Raw genomic sequence first — 27,980 nt, forward strand, 5'->3', positions numbered from 1 at the left:
ACGGGGACAGGTGACTAACGCATGGCTCCCCCTCCCCCGTCATACTCACCCCCTCCTGACACGGTCTCTGCAAGTCCCTGCTTCTCTGATGGTCTCTCCGGCGCCGGCAGCTTGTTTCTGTGTTCAGCGGTCACGTGGTACCGCTGATTAATGAATATGCGCTGCACCCCATTGGGAGTGGAGGTGCGTCCATATTCATTACTTTAACCCTCCGTCACATACAATATTCGGACTAACGAGTTCACATACAATGTGCCTGTCAGGCGCCTGCTGGAAAAATACCTATAATATCTAATGTTTGCAATTTCAGGGCTCTAAAAGTGATCAGTGACCTTCATAGGGATGTAATAAAAGAGACTACACATAATCAGTTGCAAAAAAAAACATTTACTTAACATAAAACTAATAACTATGAAATACAAACTTTTCAAAACTCCCGCCAAATAGTCCCCAGTTCGACTCTCTCAAAAAAATGTACAAAGAAAATTTTTGAACACAAACTTAATTTTAAGGTACCTTAAGTACTATTAAAAACATATTCAATCAGAAGTAGATGCTGAGGTTTCCCCAGAAAAGTCACACTTGCAGAGCAAATAGCAAGAATTACACACCATTTTTGCATGTGTCAGGCAAATTGCTTTATGACATTTGAGACATTCATAATTTGAAAGCCTTCTGGTTCCGCTTTCCGTTTGGCAGGTGTTGCATCTCCTTCTTTTGTGAGGTGGTGCAGATGGTGACTTTTCACCATCATCTTCTGGGCGGAACCTTTTGAGCTGAACTTGAAGGCGAGAGGGGATACCGATTGTTTTCACGCTTCTCCTGCGTAGCTCTCCAAGTACTAGTTCATGGGCCAATTTTTTCAGATACAATCGTCTACGGAGTGGTTCAAGCTTGTTTTCAAGATAAATTATTTGTGAATTTATACCACCCAAATTCAACATAGCAAAAAATATGACCATTGGCCAGCGTTTGATGTTTCTGCTGACGTTGAAAGTGGAGCACATCTGATCTGCTGTATCCACACCCCCTTTGGTGGCATTGTAAAATGTAATTATCTCCGGTTTTTTTTCTGCCCCAGTCCCAGGATCGATGGCAGCATCATCATGAAGTGTTGATAGAAGAAGTACGATTTTTTTGGCATGTGGTACATAGGAAACTAAAGCCTTTCCATTATGGAATGCAAACATACTGCTATACTGTTGTCTCTCTTTCACACTTACAAACTGTGGCGGCAATTCCCTTTTGTTTTTTCTTACAGTTCCCACATATGACAGCTTCTGAATTTTCAGATAATCAATCAGATCACAACTTGTAAACCAATTGTCAGCTGTAATATTGCGACCCGATCCAAATAAGGGTTCAGCCAGTCTTTTTACAACATCAATGGGTTTGTTGCTCACACAGTAAGGACCTTCTGGTTGTTTTCCTGCATAAACTTCCAGGTTGTAAGTGTAGGTCTTACTGGCATCAACAAGGGCATACATTTTTATTCCATATTTGTTTGGCTTTGATGGAATATATTGACGAAAGGCACATCTACCACGAAAACCAGGGAGCATTTCGTCAATAGTGAGATTCTCTCCAGGGTAATAACTTTGTTTACAGTTTACAACAAATCTTTGAAATATATCACGAATTGGAGCAAGTCGGTCATGTGTTTTGCGTTCGGTTCGGGTAGTTCTGTCATCAAACCGAAGGCAACGAATTAGAATCTTGAATCTGTTTATGGACATAACAAGGCTAAATTTTTCAACTCCATCCCCATCTTTACCCCAAAGTTCCTCCAAACTTTGTCTATTTGCCCTATAAGCTCCTGCAAGGTACAGTAATCCAAAAAAAGCACGCAGTTCTATTTCATCTGTGGGCTTGATGGTTCTGTTGCAGATGTACTTGTCCTTTATAATGTCTATATATTGGTTGGTATATGTGACAATAGAGTCCAGAATGTCATCTGTAAATATACTGTTCCAGCATTCAACTGCAGTTTTTGCATTACGTGCAGTTCCTATTACTGCAGGAAGGTGAGTAATAATGTTTAAAGGTTCCCTACGTTTTTTCTGGAATGGCTTCTTGTTCCATTTAGTATTTTTATCTTTTCCAATATAATATGATCCAACTTCTTCATCCTCACCACTGTCACCATCTTGCTCTGTTTCAGAATCCAGGACACATTCTTCCACCTCATCATGAGAATCAATCTCACTTTCCTCTCCTAAATCCTCATTCAGTGTGAGGTCTCTATCATCTATCAGCATGTTTGTTACTTCCTCAACATCAAATTGTTTGGATAAATTGTACATTTTCCTCTCCATTTCAGCAGATAATCTGAAGCAAGAGAAGGAATATGTTAGGGAACTACTGTATATGCCTGAGCAGCACACTTTCTTTTATAAAATCTCCCTTATTTCTATGAAATATCCTCACATTTTGTGCTATACATTCATAGAACAAGCTAAATAAACTATTGTGATGAATAAAAACATAAAATACTCAAAATCATGATTTTGAGTATTTCTACCTCGAGCTTTCTGGATCATTTTTTGAGAATAATAATAAAAACATAAAATACCAACCTTACTGAATGTGACGTATTCACATACAATGAGCCTGAGAGATCTGTGCAGCTATATCCTCTCCCCTGAAGCTCTGAAATCCAACTGTGATATCAGGTTTCACAGACCTTCAAGAGACAGGAGACTACCTGGAGGGAGGGGGTTTCCTCACAATCTGGTGAGGAAGGAGAAATGAAAGTAAAAGAGAAGCGCCTGTCAGATCAGTTGTATGTGACGGAGGGTTAATGAGTGGTAATATGTGACCGCTGAACACAGGAAGAGCTGCCGGTGCCAGAGACCATCTGAGAAGCAGGGAAGTGCAGAGACCGCATCAGGAGGGGGTGAGTATGATGTGACAGCCACCACTCCTGTCGCTCCACCTCCCCCCGCCGACCCCCAGGGACAATGACTCGAGTATAAGCCGAGAGGGGCACTTTCAGCCTAAAAAACTGGGCTGAAAATCTCGGCTTATACTCGAGTATATATGGTATGTTCGGTATCCCCAGTTACCCAGTCTCCACGATAGCTCTTCCCTTAATTTGTTGAAATCAGCTTTCTTAAAGTTTCAGGTTTTGGCATTTCCCTTTTTGAATGTTTAATTGAAAATTACAATGAAAATTACCATTGTATGCTCACTGCTTCCCAAATGTTTCCTGACCTGTAGATCTGAAATAGTATCTGGTCCATTTGACAGAACCAGATCCAGCAGATTACTTTCCCTGGTTGGTTCATCTACCAGCTGAGAGAGGTAATTGTCCTGAATTTTGGATAAGAAATTATAGCTTTTAGCACAACCAGAAGATTATATGTCCCACTTAATGTCTGAATAGTTAAAATCCCCAATTATAAGAACCTTATTACTGTTGGCTGCCTTTTTAATTTGTTGCAGCATTTTATCCTCTACCTGTTCATCTATATTAAGAGACAAACTCCAATTAGCAGCTTTCCATTATTACCACCCCCATGTACATTTACCCACACTGACTGTACATTGCTGTAACTCCCCCATTGAGCACAGGTTTTATTGTGGAGTTTACGAAGATGCACACCCCTCCACCTTTTTTTAATCTTTCCTGTCCTTTCTAAATGTAGTGTAACTCTCTACGTTTGTTGCCCAGTCATGGCTCTCGTCTAGCCAGGTTTCAGTAATGCCCACCACATTTTATTCTGTGACTGTCATAAGACTCTCCAGTTCATTAATTTTGTTTGCTAGACTTCTCGCATTTGCCTGCAGACATTTAATATTATTAGTACATTTGCTACTCCTACTCGGCTCCCTGCTTTTCATGCTTACTTATTCTATTTATCCCTTCATTAGCATAACTATCCTCCCTCCCCCCCCAGATCCTAGTATAAAAGCTCCTCCATCTGTCTTACTAATTTTTCCCCCAAACACAGCTGCACCTTCCCAATTGAGGTGTAGCCCGTCCCTACCGTGTAACCTGTAGCCGACAGAGAAGTCGGACCAGTTCTCCAGGAACCCAAACCCTTCCTTCCTGCACCAATTTCTTAGCCACATATTTATCGTTCCATATTTATCGTTATGTGTACCATGGCTGCTAGGTTTTCCCCAGCCCCTCCCAGCAATCTGTCTATCCGATTCGCAGTATGCTGAACCTGAGCACCCGGCAGACAACACACTGTTCGGCATTAACGGTCTTGGCGGCAGATGACCCTGTCTGTCCTCCTAATTATAGAGTCCCCTACCACCAACATCTGTCTGGCCTTTGCTGCACTCTTATTTCCCTCCTTCCTACAGCAGTCATTTTTCTACTTGTTTGTAGCAACTTGCTGCTGCAGTGATCCCAGTCGTGGGCTTGCATTCGTAATATCAGCCAAACAGGCATATTTACTAGGTTATGGCAGATCAGCACTGGGCTCCCTGGCACTTTTCCTCTTACCCCTACCCCTTCTTGTAACTGTCACTTAGCTACGTACTTCTCTGTCCTGATCTTCCTCACATCCACCCTCCTCCTTATCACTGGCCACCACCAGCGCAAGCTCAGTGAGCTCTAAACTCCTGTCCAGGTTTGCAATGCTCCTGAGTGTTGCAAGCTGCACATTTAGATCCATTACCTGGGCTTCAAACATGTAACTCGCTTGCATCAAGTGCAGACATATTCACCCTCAAACGGCTGTTCAAAGCATACATACGTTTCACAAGATGCTCACCTGGTGGCATTGTCCAAGAAGCACATATTCAGTGGCGATAACCATACAGATAAAAAGCAGAAAAAAGCAATGGAAAGCTAGTACGAAAAACACAGAACTATGCTCTTGTGTTAAACTACAATATTGTGTTTAACTATAGATTTATCTCCAGCCCCGGACTTAAAGACAGTCTTCACTCCGCTCAGCAGCCCTCGCTTAGAGTATCTGGAACTTGTTGTCAACCCATCAGGACAGAGAGGTGTTTCTGCTAGAAGGTTCTTGAACAAACACTCACCTGACAGATATGTGATCACATGCACCAATCACAGCCTTCCCTTTTTTTTTTTTTAAACAAGCATTAACCTGCCCCCAGACCGACAACAGACACAGTTTATAGACATATGTGAATATTAGAGCTATTGGAAAATTACCGTAATATGTGTTTGGGCTCAAGCTAAAATGTGACTTTTTGCTTTAGGTCATATCCTTCCTAGCTGCACTGCTACACAAGAAGGGCACACGAGAAGACATTGAGAATAATATGCCTTCATTTCTGCTAAGAACGATGAGAAAGGAGCACTCGCCAGCATTCACTAAAAGGGTATGGATATTAAATGTATGGATTTCATTGTGATATTTTGCAGATTTGTGCCCATTTTTTTCTAGTAGCTCTAGTCCTAAAGATTGGTTCCTGCAAATCGATACCGGCCAAATCACTAATTTGTGGCCACCTGAGAACTGGTTCCTCTCTCCCAGCATATCCACAGCTTGCCTGGCACAACGCCATCGATGTGGCATGACGTGGCTAATCAAAAGGCGAACAGTGAATCCCGGGAGGTAGAAGGCAGACCTCCCAGCGAGCACAGATAACTGGCGTGGCTGATGGATCACGTCCTGCAAATTGACTTGCGCTAACACTATTATCTAGGGTTGCACACTATCAGTCTGCTGCATATGTAAGTGAAGTGGCACTCCAATTCCTGCACTCGCATTTCACTCTGCATCACTGAAACCTCAGATACTAATATTAAGTGATCGGTTATGAATATCACCGTAAATTTTCTGCAAAATTTCACCCTTTGAAACAAGTGAAAATCTACAGCATAAATAGACAAGAATGCGTTTATCAAACTCGTATTCCTGGACAACAAATGTTGCTGGTGTTTCTCTGGGTTAGATATAATAACATTTCTTTCAAAGTGCGAATATTTTAAAAGGCATCAGATTTTCCAATGAAAATATTCAGTGTACTTGACTCATGTGAACACAACCTAACTGACCGCTATTGAGGTAATCTTAGTAGTTATAGTGCATTGCTCCCATCTTTTCTTTCACGTGGGCTACAGTCATGACCAAAAGTGTTACACACATGTTTATATTCCTCTGTGTATATTTGGAACAACACAAAAGAAGCATTGGAAAAAAGGACATCATTTCACACAAACCCCAAAAATGGGCAGCAAAAAATTGTTGACACCCTCAACTTAATATTTGGTTGCAATAAACAACTGCAGTCATTCGCTTCCTATAACCATCAACAAGCTTCTTACACCTCTCAAATGGAATTTTGGACCACTCTTGTTTTGCACACTGATCCAGGTCTCTCATGTTTAAAGGGTGCCTTTTCTCAACAACAATTTTAAGATCTCTCCACAGGTTTTCAATGGAATTTAGTTTTGGATTCATTGCTGGCCCATCAGAATTCTCCAGTGCTTTGTTTCATCCATTTCTTGGTGCTTCTTGAAGTATGTTTGGGGTCATTGTCCTGCTTGGTAACCCATGACCTACGAGGCAAATCCAGCTATTTGACACTGGGCACTACATTGCGACCTAAAAATACTTGCGTAATTTTCAGATTTGATGATGCCTTGCACACAGTCAAAGCACCCAGTGCCAGAGACAGCAAATCAACCCCAAAACATCTTTGAACCTCCACCATATTTGTATGATTTTCATTGTGCTCACACCTGTTACTTGCCACAGTTTATTTTGAACTAACATCACAAGCTTGAAACAAAGTTGTTCACCCAAATTTTTGGAAAGGCGCAAACAATTTTGTCCAGTCCATTTTGGGGGTTTTTGTGTGAAATTAGGTCCAATTTGCTTTTTTTTTCTTTTCTGTTTTGTGCTGTTCCAATACACACAAAAAAATAAACGTGTATAACAAAACATGTGCAATTACAATAAATTTCTGGGAGAAGTACTTCATTTTCTGTAAAAATTTCAGGGGTGTCAGTACTTTCGGCCATGCCTTTATATAGTGGATGGTGCTTCTCTTTACCGACATATTCTGGTTCATGTCATTATAATGCTCTGTGCCCAGTTACACACTTCTTCGGAAATTTTTGTCATTAAATACCTCCAATGAGAGGCTGCGAAATATGCAGTTGTATAACTATACAGTGGCATGTTGCCTGAAGGGTCTTATTGAAAAAAGAATAAATAAAAATAAATATACTGAAAGGGAATCTGTCACCCCAAAAATCGCCTATAAACTGCGGCCACTGGCAGGAGGGGCTTATCTACAGCATTCTGTAATGCTGTAGCTAAGCCCCCGATGTATCCTGAAAGATCAAAGAGCAAAGTACTGCAGAGCGCAGGCGGCGGGAAAGGTCAGAGAGGCCCGGCGCCTGCGCACTGCAGTACTTTGCTCTGCCCTCAACAGGGCAGACAAAGTACACCTGCGCCGGAGGCGCCGCAGGAAGCAAAGAAGAGGACGTCATCGTATGAAGATGGCAGGCGCCGGACTCAGACGCGAAGCCCATCGGAATGGTCCGCATCGGGACCGCCCCTGGGTGAGTATATTGTAACTTCTTTTTCTTATCTTTCAGGTTACATTTCGAGCTTATCTACAGCATTACAGAATGCTGTAGATAAGCCCTTGATGCCAGTGGCTGCAGTTTGTAGGCGAATTTTGGGGTGACAGATTCCCTTTAACACTTTCCTGCTGTGGTTTCTTATTCAGTAAAAGAACACGTCTCAGTATCACCTATGTGATGTATACAGCAGTCTGAGTCCAGTGTTTCCTATGCAATGTATATACAGCAGCCTTTGTCTCCTAGGTGATGTACATACAGCAATCTCAGTTTTTTCTTATGTGATGTATACAGCAGTCTTTGTTTCCTGTGTAATGTATTCGGAATACATAACACTATGCATATGTGTGCATGTTCAACTACCAATTTATTAATCTATAGGAGTGGCCCTCAATAATCTGAGCACAGTGATTGGCAGTCCCATATAGAATGAATGAGGTAGCAGCTAAGCATGCGCATTGCCAATCCATTCTGATGGGTTGGGTAAAAGTGAAAAAAAGTACCCCATTCTGCTGATCCGTGGCTTTCCCAACGGTCGGACCACCACCGATTTATGTTATTTTCTGTAGTGTTGATGAGTGATAATGTCTATATACTGGCCAACCCCTTTAAAGTGCATTATTGTGTAATTTGTGTATCTACCTACATGTTTTTCAACTCATTTCATTCATTTCTGCAATCACTCTTTGTGACTCCGGCTTGCTGAATCCTGACAGTGTGCAATATGCTCACAGTCTGTTGCAAGTTTGAGCGTGTGGTCACGTGGCCGCAAGTATGGGATTTGCATAGCTGCTGTCATATGCTGATTAGAAACTTTTCCTGCTTATCTCGATGTTCTATTGAGGGAAGTGAATGAGAAGCTCATTGACTGAGAACAACTATGCAAATTGCATATTTGTGGCCATGTGATCGCACATTTCAGCTGTAAATAGAAGGAATCATGAGAGTGCGCGTATTGCACGCAGAAATTTACCTGAATCCCAGAAATCACTTTTAAAGGGGATATCTGAGATTTTTTTTAAAAAAGGCATGCAGTTGCTATTGCTAACAGAGGCAACTAACCTGTTGTTTCTGGCACCAGTCATTGACCGCTCGTGCCAGATATTCAGCTACTTCCTGTCGACAGAGCAGCAGTTTATGTTCCTGTTGACAGGGCGGAACTACTGGTGTCATGCTGATTGACAGCCATCTCTCTGCTGCCTAGTGGGGGAAAGCCGACTGTCAGCATGACACCAGTAGTCCCACCCTGTCAACAGAAAAAGAAACTGGTGCTCTGTTGTCAGGGAATAGCTGAATCTCTGGCAGGAGCGGTCAGTGACCGGTGCCAGGAACAAAAGGCAGGTAGTTGCTTCTGTTATCAACTATGTGCCTTTTTTTTTTAAGTCCCGGATAATTTATCCACTTTAAGGTTGTGATTGTCCACTACCTACATGTATTAATTTTCTGTTTGTTTTGCATTTATTGTATTTATATCTATATTTCATACCATTCTGTGCTCTCCACGCAGTGCTGCCTTGACCTTGTATGACCTGGGGTGGTCTCACTCTCCATCACTTAAAAACCGGCATGTCTTTGGTGAAAGAGAAATGCCCCACAGCAGATTGCGTGCCAGTTTCTGTGGCCTGTTTCTTCTGGTCATCCAGTGTGTCTGTGTGCTTTCTCTGAAGCCGTGCCAGTGTTTTCGTATGGTTCACTGCACATTGTGCCATTGTTGGAGCATTCTCTTTAGTTTACTTTGTCTACATAACTCCGATAGCATCTATCTCAGCAGCTGAGGATTCAGCTGAACCTGGAACAAATAATTACCCAGCATGTACCATGTTATTATTCACAAGCATGTGGACTTGGCAGTACAGTTAGGGGCCCCTTTTTAAGGCTTTAAATCAGCTGGACATACACTTTTTCATCTTCAGCCATGCTTGAGGTTTGCGTCCCGCTGATGCCAGGCTGATATGTGCCAGCTTTACTTGGGAAGACAATAATGGAAGGATTGCCTTCATTGTTTTCAGATTAATTTGACCATATCAGTTTTAACAAACGTGGAGTTTTAGGCAAAGGCTGTACAGTCGTTTCCTTCCATTCTGCTAGTGAGGAGTGTATTTAGAAAACGGCTTAAAGAGTTCCCGTCATTTTATTTTCATATAGCTTATTAGCGAAATCTGCTTCTTTCTGCTCCTAGACTGATCTTTCATTCTCAAAATTCTCAATTCACGGATACAACCGGTGTTGAGGGAATATAGACTTTCCCATTACTGAGATGGAAGATGACAGCTTGTGCCCATAAAGTTCTATGGAGAACCGTAACTATCATTTCAGTAAAATTCGAGTCCCTCTAGCTCCTCCCTGTCCCCCTGTCCGTGGAATCTTATCAGCACCAACTGTCATCTCCTGTCTCAGCAATGGAAAAATGAATATTTACTGAGTACAAGAGAAAAAGATCAATCCAGGAGGAGAATGAAGCACATTTCTCTAGTATGATAAATCACAAAGGTTCTTATTTTTACTGGTACTATTGATTTTTGAAATAAAAACTCTTTAAACGTGTTCTCCAAATCTGAAAGAATTTTCAACCCAAGAAAGTTCTGTTTTTTTTAGTTCCAGCATTCTGCATTTGTGATCCACTTTCAGACTTTGCTTTAGGAAATGAATGGAAATATCCTATTTTCTTTTCTTTTTAAGAAAAATGCGACTTTCCCCCTCCCCAATGGCTTCCAAACACAAGTATGAACACATCATTACTTGCTAGGCCAGACACTATTTTCTTGTGGCTTAACGATGACGTTTTGAGAAGATCATTACGTTAATCCTAGAATTTGAGCAGATCTCACCTACATCTCAATATTCATGTCAACGTTGTCAATAAGCCTTCTCAATATATATATATTTTTTGAACGTTTTGTCCACATAGAATAAAAATGTCATGTATTGTCCTGTGTGACTTGCTGCACACACACGGTATGTACCCTAGAGATTATGGGTGTTATTCAATGATGGAGTCGGGAGATTCAGGGCAGGATTGAATTTGTCTGCCAAAGCCTCGCTTTGTCTGATGAAATCTCTGTATGAAAGCGTAGTTATGTGTTTTGCCTGCATTTTGTGCTGAAAGCTGAGCTGGAAAATTTGAGGTGCATGAAATGGAGATGAATGCTTTGCCACCCTTCCATTCGAAATGCATGGAGGCTTAAGAGACCTGAGTACAAGAACTTTCCATTTGTGAGGGGCTGGGGGGCCTCGTGCCTTTGTGTTTGCTTTGTGGTGTGTGAATGAAAGATTTGTAAAATGTCATGGTTTTCCATTCTGCTCCTTTCTGAATGAGGACCAGAACACATACTGTCCTAACCCTGGGTGATTATCTCTAAAGTTTTAGTGACTTGGAGGGCTCTACTCCATTTAGACTGCTTTCTTTTTCCTTTGCTAGTTTTTGTCATCTTTGTAATCCCTCAGCTAACCATGTTTTCTGTGTGGAAGAAGAACGTTCCTATAGGTATACAGCAGCAAACTTGAAGTGGGCGGTAGATGGTTCATTTTTGATGTTGTCCACAACTTTATATAAAAAAAAATAGACCCAGTATGTCATAAAAGTTAAAAATAATGTATACTCACTTGAAATCCTGCTTGCTCTTCCTGCGTGGAGAAGATTGTGACTGCTGCAGCAAGTGATTGGCTGCAGCGGTCATATGTCTGTATGACCAGAACATGTTTGTCAGAGATGTCATCTGTACCTCCTATCACTCGCTGGAAGAGGTAGCTCAGAAACCGGTGAGGAACCGGAGTCTTGAAGAATAGAATAATTCACCAAAAGAAATCTAACAGAACCCAAAATATCTATAGATACCAAGTTACACAGAGAGCCACAACTTTTTTTATACTGATGTCGCTGTATTGAGGTCTTACTTACTGACTTTTGAAGCAGCTGAAATTATTTAAAGAGGATTGTTAATGGTAGTCTGGTGCAGCAAACACCTTATTCTTCCTTGAGATTAATATTGGTGCCATGAGATAAAGTGAATCTGTCAGCAGGTTTTTGCTATGTAGTCTGAGAACAGGATGTTGAAGCGACTGAGATCCTGATTCCAGAGATGTGTCATTTGCTTGCTTTCATTTTAATAAAATTCCTGTTTTATCTCTTGCAGATTTACTAGTTCTCTGGATGCTGAGCTCTGGATAACCCCGCCCAAACCATTGATTGGCTGCTTTCTTTGTACTCTGTGCATAGGCAGAAAGCTGCTAATCACTTGTGAGGGTGTGGTCGCACAGAGCAGGGGGACAATATAGCGTGAGACAACTAGTCCTCTAGTGATAATCTCCTTCTGATAAAACACTGATTTAAGGGTATGTGCACATGTTCAGGATTGCATCAGGATTTGGTCAGGATTTTTCATCAGTATTTGTAGCCAAAACCAGGAGTGGGTGATAAATGCAGAAGTGGTGCATATGTTTTTATTATACTTTTCCTCTAATTGTTCCACTCCTGGTTTTGGCTACAAATACTGATGAAAAATCCTGGACAAATCCTGATGCAATCCTGAACGTGTGCACATACCCTTATTATTGGGCTGTTTATTGCAGTTTTTAAGTGATACATCACTGGAATCGAGCTTTTCTGCATCTACATAAAGCTGTTGACAGGTTCCTTTTAAATGGTGAGAACTGGGATTTTTTTTTAAAATTTTTTTCCTATGTTTCTTGAATTCTATATTGAATAATTCTACTGTCCCCCTATAATATGTTCATGGAGCGCCCCCAGACACAGGGCCACGCGTTCTCGGTACCGGGCCTCTCTGGTTCGGTTCTGAGGCTGTCACGGTGGCTAGACCAGGTCCGCGACCCTGCTAAGGGGCGTCCAATAAAGGTGATGCAGTCTGTCAGGGGTTCGGGGCGCCACCTGTGGTGTTCGGTCAGGGTGACCGACGCTGCTGTGGGGTCCACTGGGGTGATGGAATAGCAGCTGGATGGTATACCTTCCCACAGGTGAAGTATGTCCCCAGGGCTTTCCAGTAAGGTGGATGGTGATGGTGTGAGGTGCAGTCAATAACGAGGACACAGGGTTGCAGTCTCTTTACCTCTTTACTGAAGGCTTCAGGATCCTCAATCCAGAGCACGCTTAACAGGGCTATCTGAGACCGGCTGGTCCGATGGGCACATCCAGAGTTTTCTTCGCAGATGGAAATCGTTGCCCACCACTAGCGCCTGTGTGTTGTAGTCCTACCCTGCTGAGCATTCGGAATAGTCCTCACAACTGCTGTTCTCGTTCATTCGTTCTCTACAGCTCTCTCTCTCTTTAGTTCCAGATGTTTCTAGTTCAACGTCCCCCAGATATGTTATGGCTAGGACGCACCCGTATGACGGGAAGGCCTGGAGGTCTTCTGGGACCCTAGAGACGCCCCTCTCCCACTGTTGCCCCCTATGTCTTCGTAGGTGTTTAGGTGAGACAGCCAACCTATAATTAACTGTCCTGCGGAGTTCGAAGTAAGGCCTAGAGTCAGTTACTCCCGCGGTGTTCCTGCCACCGGCTACGCGCCTCAGTAGGATGTTGCCTCGGTCTCACGGCACGACTCCTACTGGTACTCCTTTGTGCTTGATCTCGTTTACACTGTTCCACAATATCCTTCCCTTCGTGTCTCTCTCTTAGGATACCGCCGCGGGGTGTGCAGGCGCGGTTCCGTTACGTTCTGTTCTGTTCGCTAGGCACCTGCCAGGTTCCCACGCCTGACAGGGACCCCCCTGTGTCTTCTCCCTGCAACACCTACTGCCACAGGATGTTGCCTGAATCCAACCCAGTCAGCTTCTGACTAACTTCCTCCCCGACCCCTAGTTTTACCAGTGTGAGGAGTGGCCCAATAAATAAAGCCTTTTGCTCCCCCTAGTGGCCGGAGTGTGAAGTGTTATGTGTTCTGGTGATACCTGGTCAGGAGAACTCCTTTAGTGCCATCAGACGTACCATCACTCCCCTTAGTGGCAGAGCGTCATACTGCAACGACCAGGTCTCTGGGGCGCTGCATTCACATCAGCACTGGCCAACGAATGTAATATTCATTACATAAAATAAGAAAGTTAAAGCGTAAGTACACATGTTTAACATTTTTTTAAAAAAAATTGTATTCTGTTTTAATTGCAAGAGATCGGAGGGGGTCTGGGTCCTGAGAATTCTACAGATTGCTCAAAAACCTTCCCAAGAGGTAGACTGCTTTGGAGACAAGAGCGAATACCCCATGCCTGAGTGTGCACACTCACAGCTCGCTATGGATTCAACAGAAAGTATTCAGGTTCAAAACCAATGCACTCTATTGAATCTGTTCTCCTTTTTGTGCACTCAGACGGGAGCTATTCACTTCTGAGCTGAGCTGTGCACCTCTTGAGATAGTTAGGCTATGTGCACACGTTGCAGATTTTGATGCGGATCCGCAGCGTTATTGGACGCATTGAATTGCATCAAATCTGCAGTGTAGTTCACAAGCAATGTTATTCTATGTGAAATGAAGAATTGTTGTGCAGATTTGCAGCATTTTATTTATTCCGCAGCATGTCAATTCTTTTTGCGGATCTGCAGCGTTTCTGCACCCATTGACATCCATTGAGTCAGGCACATCCACAGCAAAACCACAGGTGTAGAAAAGATGTGTGGATTTGCTGCGGATGTGGGTGCAAGAAACGCTGCAGATCAGGAGGAGGGAAGTGTGTGGGCGGACACCATTTGCATGTCTGTGTGCGGGGGTCTGCATGTATGTGTGTATGCGGGTCTGTGTGTGTCTCTGTGTGTGCGTGTGTCCCTGTGTGTGTGTGTGTGCGTGCCTGTGTAAGCAGCCATTGTCTGATGGGACTACTGCTCCCATCCGGCTTTGAATGCTCACGGTGACAGCATTGCCAATGATGGGAAAGTAGTCTCATCACACAATGCATGTGTTCAGTAATAAAAAAAAAACTTACAGCAGACATACAGGACATACATTACAGACAGTACATATAACATAAAGTACATACTCACCAATCACCTAGTCCCCGAAGCCCTCGATCAGCTGTAATAAAAATAACATAAACCAACCTATATTTACCTTTCCGCCATAGTCCAGTTAGTAACGAGTGTCCCACGACGATCTCCCATGTAGAACAGTGACATTGGGCGATGTCTGTGCTCTACAGGGCCTCTGCGATGAACTGACAGGCAGAGGTAATCCTCCGCGATGTATCCTTCCGCCGCTGCCGGGAGAGAGGTCACCCGAGTTCTTTCTCTCACCGGCCGCGCTGTGTGAGAAAATTCCCACACAGCATTGCCGTAAAGTGAACCTGAACTCGTGTAAGCTCATCAGCGATGCACTGCAGGAGCCATTATCTCCTGTCAGTGTGTCACTGGAGGCCCTATAGAGCAGTGACATCACCCGATGTGACTGTTCTATAGGGAAGATCGTCGTGGGACACTCGTTAGTAATTGGACTGCGTCAGAATAGGGAGTATACTGTTGGTTTATTATTTTTTTATTTTTTGCAGGTGATCGATGGCTTTGGGGAATTAGGCGTGGTTGTAAGTATGGTGAAATTATGAATATTAAAATACTTTTTTCTGGCTGTGTCTTTATTTAACTCTTTCACTACTATAGGATTAGTAATGGATAGGTGTCTTATTGACGCGTCTCCATTACTAACCAGGCTTATTGTCACCTTACAGTCAGAGGTGACATTAACCCCTTATTACCCCATATGCCACTGCTCTTACAGATGCGCCATTTCTGTGGAGGCTGGGAGCTAATATTTGTAGCCAGGGGGGCCAATATCCATGGCCCCTCTCTAGGCTATGAATATCAGCCCGAAGCTGTCTGCATAGCCTTTCTGGCTATAAAATATAGGGGGACCCCACGTAATTTTTTTTGGGTCCCCTATTTTAATAGCCAGTAAAGTCTAAATATACAGCTGCGGGCTGAGATTCATAGCCTGGGAAGCTCCATGGGTATTAACCCCTTCCCAGGCTAGAAACATCGGCCCCCAGCCATCGGCTTTCCCTCTCTGGCGCAGATTTTTTCCCCCCTTTTTTTTTTAATTAAAGATATGGCGTGCAGATTTTGTGTGTTTTTATTTAACTATTTATGTACCATTTTATTAGGTTCATTACTAAAAATCGGCCTTGGTATTATCTATCTATCTATCTATTATAATAATCTTTATTTTTATATAGCGCTAACATATTCCGCAGCGCTTTACAGTTTTGCACACATTATCACCACTGTCCCCGATGGGGCTCACAATCTAGAATCCCTATCAGTATGTCTTTGGAATGTGGGAGGAAACCGGAGTGCCCGGAGGAAACCCACGCAAACACGGAGAGAACATACAAACTCTTTGCAGATGTTGTCCTGGGTGGGATTAGAACCCAGGACCCCAGCGCTGCAAGGCTGCTGTGCTAACCACTGCGCCACCGTGCTGCCCTACTATCTATTTATCTATCTATTATATATGTATCTATCTATCATCTGTCTACATTTGTCTGTCTGTGTGTGTGTGTAAACATTATTCTTCAATGGAGTGTGTAAAATAAGAGGTTGGACAAAGAAATGACATCACAATTCTTTTTTTTTTGTGTTAAACAATAGATCTTTATTTAGGTTGCAAAACGCATACAAATGTGCATGAAAAAAACACATGAAAATCCGCCAAAAAACGCACGGATTTTTACCTGCGTTTTCTGCCAAGAGATGCAGAATCTGCACAGATAATTCCACAGGCAAATCTGCAACGTCTGCACATACCCTTATTGAGTGATCGTTGGGAGGGGGGGTCTCAGGACCCAGAACCCCACATTCTCCTTGCAATTAAAAGGCAGTAAAATATAATAACATTTTTTAAAACGGCTTATTTACTTACAAAATAGAAAGTTATCCACTATTTATAGGAACACATGCTCAACCTTCGCTTCATTTATTGTCTGTGAGACTGCCAGAGAATGCTGGGTATAGTGCACAGTTATTACCCACAGTCCCATAAACAATGAATGGAGCTCTACCATGCACATTTCCACTCCATTGAAGACTGGGATCCGTAGCCCTGTTTTTGAGGCTCCAGAGTTCCATTCTCAGGATTGCATGGCACCTAAGTGGTTCAACTTCCAGAGTTTAGCAAATGAAACCCTATCCATTGGATTTGGGAGTAATAGTTTAAAAGGAACCGGTCATGTCCCAAAATGTGGGGCTAATCTGCAGGTTACGGTAATAACTTTTTTTGGCAAGACAGATTCCCTTTTAAGACTTGCTCTGGTAGTATGTTTAGGGTCATTGTCCTGCAGGAAGGTGATTCTATGTCCCAATCTCGAGTCATTTGTAGCCTCTAACAGGTTTTCCTGGAGGATTCCCTTGTATTTAGCTTCTTCCATCTTCCCATCAACTCTTACCAGCTTCCCTGTTCCTCCTGAAGAAAAGCCTCCCCACAGCATGATGCTGCCACCACTATGTTTGACGGTGGGAATAGTGTTTTCAGGATGATGTGGAGTGTTTGTTTACCACGCGTAGCGTTTTGCATTTAGCTCAAAAAGTTCTACTTGGGTTTCATCTGACCAAAACACTTTCTTCCACATGCTACCTGTTTCCCCTACATGGCTTTTTGCAAACTGCAATTGTCATTTTTTATGGCTTGCTCTTAAAAATTACTTCTTCTCACTCTAAAATAAAAGCCAGGTTTGTGGAGTATGGTACAATAGTTGTCCTGTGAGCAGATTCTCCCACCAGAGCTGTGGATTTCAGCAACTCCTCCAGTGTGACCATAGGCCTTTTGGCTACTATTCTAATTAATGCTCACCTTGCTTTGGATGTCAGTTTATGTGGACGGCCATGTCTTGATAGGTTTTTAAGTTGTGCCATACTCCTTCCATTTTTGGATGATCCGTGAGATGTTCTGAGCTTAGGCTATTTTTTTTTTATTACCTACCTACCTTTACTTTTCTCTTGTCCACAACTTTATCCCTGACCTGTTTAGTGTGTTCCTTGGATTTCATGAAGTGGCTTGATTTCTTGTGTCTCAAACAGACCTCTGTGACCTTCACAGAAAAGCTGTAGTTATACTGATAATAAATTACTCACAGATGGATTCAATTTACTAATTATGTGACTTCCGGAGGCAATTGGTCACTTGGGATTTTATTTAGGACTTTATATCGGACTACAGGGAGCTGAACACAAATCAAAATAATTAGAAAACCATGTTTCATTTCATTTACATTTCACGAATAGTGTTGAGCGATACCTTCCGATATCGGAAAGTATCGGTATCGGATAGGATCGGCCGATATTCAAAAAATATCGGATATCGCCGATACCGATACCCGATCCCAATGCAAGTCAATGGGACCAATATATCGGAATTAAAAAAAAAAACCTTTCTTTCCTTGTAGGTTCATTCTACATGAAGGAAAAAAGTAAGAATAATGCAGGATGTATTTGGGGAGGTGGCGGAGACATTAAAGTCATAGAGGTTTAGCCCAATCAAATAGAATAGCATGTTTTTTTGTTTTTTTTTTAAAGACGTTCGGAGTGACAAAGATATTGACTATGTAAATATTTTTTTTATTTTGTCAGATATTGATGTTTCACTATTCCACGCCCTTCCCCTTCTTTTTTTTTTAACTTTTCCCACACTTTTATCTTCATCATCATCAGCATCTTTGACATCAACTTCTTCTTCACCTTATTCATCTTCTTCTTCATCCTTTACCCTTTTTTTTTTTTTTTTATTACATTCTTCATATTCATTTTATTCAACTATTATTATTCTTCCTATTCTACATATTCATTTTATTCAACTGTATTATTCTTCCTATTCTACTTCTTCATCATATTCTCATTTGTGACAGGCATTCCCGTAGTTGTTATCTATAAAAGTTGGAAGATTACACCTTCCGTTCTGCCAGTCACAAAAGTTACATTTGTCCGCGTTCAGTTTGGTCTGCAGCATCAGGCTTTATCCAGGGGCACCACGAGGAGGAACGGACTCACCCCCATACACTGCTTAGTCTTCTTCTGCATATAATTTAGATAATATCTTTTGCTCTGATATTAAGTGTTATGCTTAATGTTCTTCTGCTCTTTGTTCTGCAGCCTCTTGTTCTTCTGCTTCTCGGTCTTCCATGTCGTCGTCTCCAGTGTCGTCATCTCCGCCGTCATCGTCGTCGTCATCGGGGTGGTCTTCCGGGTTGTCGTCGTCGTCGTCATCGGGGTGGTCTTCCGGGTCGTCGACTTTAGGGTCTTCACCTTGGAAATGTAGCAGAAGGTACAAGAAGGCTGAGAAAATGCCAAGAACCTGATGATGGAACTGGAACTCGGATGGCTACCCGAAGGTTCTAGAGCCTATGGAACTACCGAGGACCAGCTGACGTTACTGGAACCCGGTTACTAAGCAGGAGGTACCCGTGCTAAAAAGCACTACCAAGGACCGCCTGACGTTGGCGGAACTCGGATACCCAGAAGGAGGCACCTAAGCCAAAGGCTCTGCCCGGAACCAGCTGACGTTACTGGAACCAGGATGGGGAGCAGAAGGTACAAGAGCAAAAGACACTGCCGAGAACCAGCTGACTGTACTGGAACCCGGATGGGTAGCCGAAGGTCCAAGAGCCAATGGAACTACCGAGGACCAGCTGACGTTACTGGAACCCGGTTACTAAGCAGGAGGTACCCGTGCCTGAAAGCACTACCAAGGACCACCTGACGTTGGTGGTACTTGAATACCCAGAAGGAGGCACCTAAGCCAAAGGCTCTGCCCGGAACCAGCTGACGGTACTGGAACCAGGATGGGGAGCAGAAGGTACAAGAGCAAAAGACACTGCCGAGAACCAGCTGACGGTGCTGGAACCAGGTGGTGGACCCGAAGGCCCACAGGAGAGGAGAGAACAGCTAGGCCGCGAGGCAGCCGCAGTTACCGAACCCCAACAGTCCTACAGGGGGAGCTGGGCCTACTGGCACTACAGAACCAGCCTTGACTACCAGTTCACGCAGCCCACATAGGAAGCTCCTAAACTGGAGGCACCCTGGAGTTGGCTAACCCGACCGCACCACGACGGGGCAAGCATAGGCGTCTCAGTGAGCTTGACACAACCCGGAAACAGCTGACGGTGCTGAAACCAGGTTTGGCACGAGGGAGTACCTGTGACAAAAACACTGCCGAGAACCAGCTGGCGGTGCTGGAACCCAGATGCGTTGCCCCAGTGTGCAAGAGCCAATGGCACGACCGAGGACCAGCTGACGGTGCTGGAACCCGGTTACTAAGCTGTAGGTGCCCGCGCTTAAAAGCACTACCAAGGACCGCCTGACGTTGGCGGAACTCGGATACCCAGGAGGAGGCACCTAAGCCAAAGGCTCGGCCCGGAACCAGCTGACGGTGCTAGAACCAGGTGGTGGACCCGAAGGCCCACAGGAGAGGAGAGAACAGCTAGGCCGCGAGGCAGCCGCAGTTACCGAACCCCAACAGTCCTACAGGGGGAGCTGGGCCTACTGGCACTACAGAACCAGCCTTGACTACCAGTTCACGCAGCCCACATAGGAAGCTCCTAAACTGGAGGCACCCTGGAGTTGGCTAACCCGACCGCACCACGACGGGGCAAGCATAGGCGTCTCAGTGAGCTTGACACAACCCGGAAACAGCTGACGGTGCTGAAACCAGGTTTGGCACGAGGGAGTACCTGTGACAAAAACACTGCCGAGAACCAGCTGGCGGTGCTGGAACCCAGATGCGTTGCCCCAGTGTGCAAGAGCCAATGGCACGACCGAGGACCAGCTGACGGTGCTGGAACCCGGTTACTAAGCTGTAGGTGCCCGCGCTTAAAAGCACTACCAAGGACCGCCTGACGTTGGCGGAACTCGGATACCCAGGAGGAGGCACCTAAGCCAAAGGCTCGGCCCGGAACCAGCTGACGGTGCTGGAACCAGGTGGTGGACCCGAAGGCCCACAGGAGAGGAGAGAACAGCTAGGCCGCGAGGCAGCCGCAGTTACCGAACCCCAACAGTCCTACAGGGGGAGCTGGGCCTACTGGCACTACAGAACCAGCCTTGACTACCAGTTCACGCAGCCCACATAGGAAGCTCCTAAACTGGAGGCACCCTGGAGTTGGCTAACCCGACCGCACCACGACGGGGCAAGCATAGGCGTCTCAGTGAGCTTGACACAACCCGGAAACAGCTGACGGTGCTGAAACCAGGTTTGGCACGAGGGAGTACTTGTGACAAAAACACTGCCGAGAACCAGCTGGCGGTGCTGGAACCCGGATGCGTTGCCTATCAAAGATTGTCTTCCTACAGCCCCAACTAGCGGTGTTGGAGCAAAGGGTAAGCAGGGGGAGCAGAGTGTAGGCCGAAGCCTGCACTGGAGTCAGCTTTGTGTCTGCGTTGCGTTTGCAGGACACTTTGCCGGCTACACAGTGGGGGAACAGCAGGCGGTGCTGAACCCCACTAACACATTGGCTGGTGTTTTTCTCTGTGCAGCTAGCACTTCCGGGCAAAAACTAGCGGTGTTATAGCCCAGGGGCAGCAGGAGGAGGAGAGGAGCAGAGTGTAGGCCGAAGCCTAGTTGAACCAATTTCAAAGGTAACCTTTAACCCCCCCTCAGGTGTTACAAAGTACAAGAGCCACACCTTGTGCAGCATTAATGCTGCACAAGTAAAAGGTTGATAAATAATTAGAGCAGAGCCACATAAATGTCCACACCTGGACAGAGGTACTCCCATACAGTATATAATTATCATCAGAAAAAGGAGTCACAGTACTGTCGTGTGTAGCATAAATTTTAACATACTTTATTGAAGAATATAACACTAAAAATTGTAGATAAAATACAGCATATTTCGTCATGGTATGGTAACTGTGTGAACTGGTGGATCAGGTAACACCAGAAAACCGCACAAAACACCAGAGGGTTAACGACCAAAGATCACAGATTCACAGTAATAAATAGCAACTAGTACAGAGGTGCATAGGTACAGGACTGGATCTTACCCATTGTGGTCTTGGTGTATGTGCGGTAGTGCCAGCCCCTACGCGCGTTTTGCGTAGGCTTCTTCGGGGGGCCGTCCCCGAAGAAGCCTACGCGAAACGCGCGTAGGGGCTGGCACTACCGCACATACACCAAGACCACAATGGGTAAGATCCAGTCCTGTACCTATGCACCTCTGTACTAGTTGCTATTTATTACTGTGAATCTGTGATCTTTGGTCGTTAACCCTCTGGTGTTTTGTGCGGTTTTCTGGTGTTACCTGATCCACCAGTTCACACAGTTACCATACCATGACGAAATATGCTGTATTTTATCTACTATTTTTAGTGTTATATTCTTCAATAAAGTATGTTAAAATTTATGCTACACACGACAGTACTGTGACTCCTTTTTCTGATGATAATTACAAGTAAAAGGTTGCTCTATTAATTTTTCTACTTGCACACGCTGAATGCAACACGTACACAATTTAGCCCATTCTACAGTCAAACTGTAGTTTAGGCGTGACTTGTATTTTTAAGGAGACGCAGCATAGGTGTCCCAAATAACGCCTTTGTGCTTGGCGCAGCTTCCTGAGCGTTGTTTTTTGCTGTACAGGAGTCTGCGCTCTTGTGTTATCCCTTGGCAATGCCCTGTTAGCGCTGCCCGTCTTATGACCTCATTTCATGTTGGCCGCTGCGGTTAACGATGGCCATAAATCCCAGACCCACAGTGCCTTTTCATAAAGTCACACTGCGGTGCTGGGATTCGTGGCCTTGAGCAGTAAATATTTTCGACGCTCACACACGTCCTTACACCTGCTTCAGACTGGGCGGCCTCTGCTGATCCCTTTTCGCATGCCGCGGCCATGAGGCCGCACAGTCTGAAGAAGGCGGAAGGAGATGAGTGACGACAGGCGAACATATGCACTGCTCGTACCCATAAACCACACCCTCGCTGACAAAATAAATAAGACAACGAGGGGCGTTGTTTCACGCAGGGCTGATGCACAGGCGCAGCCAGCTAACCATGATGTCAAAAGACGGGAAGCGCTACCAAGGGGGGTGCTGCGTATCATTAGAAAGGAAAGTCAGACCTCAGGGACAGTGGAATGGTCTCAATGAGACACATTTTGTACGTGTTGAGTTCCACGTGGGCAAGGAGAAAAAGTCAGCCACCTTGTACAAATGCAGCAGTACTGCTGAACAAGGTGGCTGTTATACATAGAAACACCTGGGGGTGGGGGGCAGGCTCCCTTCAATTTCAGTTCATGTGCCTGCATGGCGTTTGCAGGGCACGTTGCCGGCTACACAGCTGGGGAACAGCTGGCGGTGCTGAACCCCACTGACACATTGGCTGGTGTTTTTCTCTGTGCAGCTAGCACTTCCAGGCTAAAACTGGCGGTGTTATGAGCCCAGGGTCAGCAGGAGGAGGAGAGGAGCAGAGTGTAGGCCGAAGCCTGCACTGGTGGCAGCTTTTGTTCTGTTGTGCCTGCGTGGCGTTTGCAGGTCACGTTGCCGGCTACACAGCTGGGGAACAGCTGGCGGTGCTGAACCCCACTAACACATTGGCTGTTGTTTTTCTCTGTGCAGCTAGCACGTCCGGGCAAAAACTGGTGGTGTTAGAGCCCAGGGTCAGCAGGAGGAGGAGAGGAGCAGAGTGTAGGCCGAAGCCTAGTTGAACCAATTTAAAAGGTAACCTTTAACCCCCCTCAGGTGTTGCAAGGTACAAGAGCCACACCTCGTGCAGCATTAATGCTGCACAAGTAAAAGGTTGCTCTATTAATTTTGCTCCTTGCACATGCTGAATAAAACACGTACACTATTTAGCCCATTCTACTGTAAAACAGTAGTGGAGGCGTGACTTGTCTTTTTAAAGAAAAGCAGCCCAGGTGTCGAAAATAACACCTTGGTGCATGGGCGCAGCTTCCTGAGCGTTGTTATTTGCTGTACATTAGTCTGCGCTCTTGTTATCCCTTGGCCATGCGCTGTGAGCGCTTCCTGTCTTCTGACCTCATTTCATGTTGGCCGATGCGGTTAGCGGTGGACATGAATCCCAGACCCACAGTGTGTTTGGAAAAAATCACACTGCGTGGCTGGGATTCGTGCCCTTGTGCAGTTAATATGTTTGCCGCTCACACATGTCCTTACACCTGCTTCAGACTGGGCGGCCTCATCTGATCCCTTATCGCATGCCACGGCCATGAGGCCGCACAGTCTGAAGAAGGCGGAAGGAGATGAGTTAAGACATGCGAACATATGCACTGCACATGCCCATCAATAACACCCTCGCAGCCAAAATATATGAGACAACGAGGGGCATTGTGTTGGGCAGGGCGGACGCACAGGCACAGGCAGCCAACCAATGATGTCAGAAGACAGGCAGCGCTACCAAGGGTGGTGCTGCGTATCATTAGAAAGGAAAGTCACACCTCAGGGACAGTTGAATGGTCTCAATGAGACACATTTTGTACGTGTTGAGTTCCACGTGGGCAAGGAGAAAAAGTCAGCCACCTTGTACAAATGCAGCAGTACTGCTGTACAAGGTGGCTATTATACATGGAAACACCTGGGGGTGGGGGCAAGCTCCCTTCAATTTCAGTTCATGTGCCTGCGTGGCCTTTGCAGGTCACGTTGCAAGCTACACAGCAGGGGAACAGCTGGCGGTGCTGAACCCCACTAACACATTGGCTGGTATTTTTCTCTGTGCAGCTAGCAATTCCGGGCAAAAACTAGCGGTGTTAGAGCCCAGGGTCAGCAGGAGGAGGAGAGGAGCAGAGTGTAGGCCGAAGCCTAGTTGAACCAATTTCAAAGGTAACCTTTAACCCCCCCTCAGGTGTTGCAAGGTACAAGAGCAACACCTTGAACCGCATTAATGCTGCACAAGTCAAAGGTTGCTCTCTTAATTTTGCTCCTTGCACACGCTGAATAAAACACGTACACTATTTAGCCCATTATACTGTCAAACAGTAGTGGAGGCGTGACTTTTCTTTTGAAGAAGACGCAGCACAGGTGTCAAAATTTACACCTAGGTGCTGGGCGCAGACTCCTTACCGTTGTTATTTGCAGTACAGGAGAGTGCGCTCTTGTGTTATCCCTTGGCAATACCCTGTTAGTGCAGGCCGTCTTATGACCTCATTTCATGTTGGCCGGTGCGGTTAACGATGGCCATAAATCCCAGACCCACAGTGCCTTTCCATAAAGTCACACTGCGGTGCTGGGATTCGTGGCCTTGTGCAGTAAATATGTTCGCCGCTCACACATGTCCTTACACCTGCTTCAGACTGGGCGGCCTCAGCTGATCCCTTATTGCCTGCCACGGCCATGAGGCCGCACAATCTGAAGAAGGCGGAAGGAGGGGAGTGAAGACAGGCGAACATATGCACTGCTCGTGCCCATCAATCACACCCTCGCAGTCAAAATATATGAGACAACGAGGGGCGTTGTGTCGGGCAGGGCGGACGCACAGGCACAGCCATCCAACCAATGATGTCTGAAGACGGGCAGCGCTAACAATGGGGGTGCTGCGTGTCATTAAAAAGGAAAGTCACACCTCAGGGACATTGTAATGGTCTCTAATGAGACACATTTTGTACGTGTTGAGTTCCACGTGGGCAAGGAGAAAAAGTCAGCCACCTTGTACAAATGCAGCAGTACTGCTGTACAAGGTGGCTGTTATACATAGAAACACCTGGGGGTGGGGGGCAGGCTCACTTCAATTTCAGTTCATGTGCCTGCGTGGCGTTTGCAGGTCACGTTGCCGGCTACACAGCAGGGGAACAGCTGGCGGTGCTGAACCCCACTAACACATTGGCTGGTGTTTTTCTCTGTGCAGCTAGCAATTCCGGGCAAAAACTAGCGTTGTTAGAGCCCAGGGTCAGCAGGAGGAGGAGAGGAGCAGAGTGTAGGCCGAAGCCAGCACTGGTGGCAGCTTTTGGTCAGTTGTGCCAGCGTGGCTTGTGCTGGACACGATGCAGGCTACACAGCAGGGGAACAGCTGGCGGTGCTGAACCCCACTAACACATTGGCAGTTTTTTTTCTCTGTGCAGCTCGCATTTCCGGGCAAAAACTAGCGGTGTTTGAGCCCAGGGGCAGCAGGAGGAGGAGAGGAGCAGAGTGTAGGCCGAAGCCTGCACTGGTGGCAGCTTTTGGTCAGTTGTGCCAGCGTGGATTGTGCTGGACACGATGCAGGCTACACAGCAGGGGAACAGCTGGCGGTGCTGAACCCCACTAACACATTGGCGGGTGTTTTTTCTGTGTAGACAACACTTCCAGGTGGCAACTGACAGTGTTGAAACCCAGGGAATTAAAGAGGAGCAGAGTGTAGGCCGAAGACTGCAGTGGAGCAAGTTGAAAGGGAACCTTTAACCCCTTCCCCCCAGGCATTTGTTGCTGAAAGAGCCATCTTGTACAGCAGTAATACTGCACATGGAAAATGGTGGCTCTGAAAATTATGCTCCTTGCAAACGCTGAAGTACACACTCATATAATGTGTCCCCTCACACTGTCAAACCGTCCCGGAAGTGGGACTTTCCTTTGTAATGTGACACAGCAAAGCCGTCATTCCAACCCCCTTGGTGCCGTGCGCCACCTCCTCAACGTTGTTTGGTTCTGTCACGGAGCCCGCGCTGTAATGTTATCCCTTGGCCATGCACAGTTAGCGGTGCCCGTCTTCTGACATCATGTAGGTGTCAGGCTGGCAGTGCCGGTGCGTCCAAGCTGCCAGAGATCCAAACTTGCAGTGTCATCTAATGTAGTCCCACTGCGGGCCAGGGATCCATGGGCATGCGCAGTGCATATCATCGCCTCTCACTCACCTCCTTCCTGCTTCTTCAGACTGTGCGGCGTCACGGCCGTGGCATGCTATTAGGGATCAGCTGACGCCGCCTAGTCTGAAGAAGCGTGAAGAAGGGGAGTGAGAGGCTAGTATATGCACTGCGCATGGCCATGGATACCAGGCCCACTGTGGGATCACATTAGACGACACTGCGAGGTGGGATTTCGGGCAGCGTGGACGCACAGGCGCAGCCAGGATGACAACAAATGATGTCAGAGGACGGGCAGCGCAAACTGCATGGCCAAGGGATAACATAACAGCGCAGGGTCCATGACGGAATCAAACAACGCTAAGGAGCCAGCGCACGGTGGCAAGGGGGTAGCAATGACGGCTGTGCTGCGTCACATTACAAAGGAAAGTCCCACCTCCGGGACGGTTGGACGGTGTGAGGGGACACATTACATGAGTGTGTAGTTCAGCGTTTGCAAGGAGCATAATTTCAAGAGCGATCTTTCCCTTGTGCAGTGTTAGTGCTGCACATGGTGGCTCTTTCAGTAACAAACGCCTAGGGGGGGGTGGGGGGGGACAGGTCCCCTTACATTTTAGTTGTGCCAGCGTGGCGGTCGCATGACACGTTGCCGGATACACAGCTGGGGATCAGCTGACGTTACTGAACCCCAATAACAGAGGAGCGACTGTTAACTGTGCACACAGCACTTCCAGGCACCAACTGGCGGTGTTAGAGCCAAGGGACAGCAGGAGGAGCAGGTATTGCCGCACACACAGCTGGGGATCAGCTGACGTTACTGAACCCCAATAACAGAGGAGCGACTGTTAACTGTGCACACAGCACTTCCAGGCACCAACTGGCGGTGTTAGAGCCCAGGGACAGCAGGAGGAGCAGATTGGAGGTATTGCCGCACACACAGCTGGGGATCAGCTGACGTTACTGAACCCCAATAACAGAGGAGCGACTGTTAACTGTGCACACAGCACTTCCAGGCACCAACTGGCGGTGTTAGAGCCAAGGGACAGCAGGAGGAGCAGATTGGAGGTATTGCCGCACACACAGCTGGGGATCAGCTGACGTTACTGAACCCCAATAACAGAGGAGCGACTGTTAACTGTGCACACAGCACTTCCAGGCACCAACTGGCGGTGTTAGAGCCCAGGGACAGCAGGAGGAGCAGATTGGAGGTATTGCCGCACACACAGCTGGGGATCAGCTGACGTTACTGAACCCCAATAACAGAGGAGCGACTGTTAACTGTGCACACAGCACTTCCAGGCACCAACTGGCGGTGTTAGAGCTCAGGGTCAGCAGGAGGAGCAGAGGAACAGAGTGTAGGCCGAAGCCTGATTGGAGCAAGTTGAAAGGGAACCTTTAACCCCCCCCCCCAAGACGTTTGTAGCTGAAAGAGCCATCTTGTGCAGCACTAAGGATGCAAAAGGAAGAGGTTGCTCTTTTAATTATGCTCCTTGCAAACACTGAAGTAAACACTAAAAATGTGTCCCCTTATACCGTTCAACCGTCCCGGAGGTGCGAATTTCCTTCGTAATGGGACACAGCACAGCTGTCATTCCTATCCCCTTGGTGCCGTGCGCTGCCTCCTCAGCGTTGTTTTAAGCTGTCACGGAGCCTGCGCTGTTCTGTTAGCCCTTGGCCATGCCCAATTAGCGCTGCCTGTCTTCTGACATAATTTGGTGTCAGGCTGTCAGTGCCTGTGCGTCCACGCTGCTCCAGA

At 46.0% G+C, this 27,980-nt stretch overlaps 1 protein-coding gene across 1 annotated transcript in view; it reads left to right on the top strand.

Annotated features, from left to right (window-relative positions):
- ERCC6L2 (ERCC excision repair 6 like 2) overlaps positions 1–27,980 on the top strand; it is a 271,617-nt gene that overhangs the window by 23,668 nt on the left and 219,969 nt on the right. Inside the window, exon 3 of the mRNA XM_069762035.1 lies at positions 5,185–5,307. Coding sequence (XP_069618136.1) covers positions 5,185–5,307 — 123 coding nt within the window. The remainder of the gene's footprint in view (positions 1–5,184; positions 5,308–27,980) is intronic.

The sequence above is a fragment of the Ranitomeya imitator genome, chromosome 1 (genome assembly GCF_032444005.1).
Source record: "Ranitomeya imitator isolate aRanImi1 chromosome 1, aRanImi1.pri, whole genome shotgun sequence".
In the NCBI taxonomy this organism is placed as follows: Eukaryota; Metazoa; Chordata; class Amphibia; order Anura; family Dendrobatidae; genus Ranitomeya; species Ranitomeya imitator.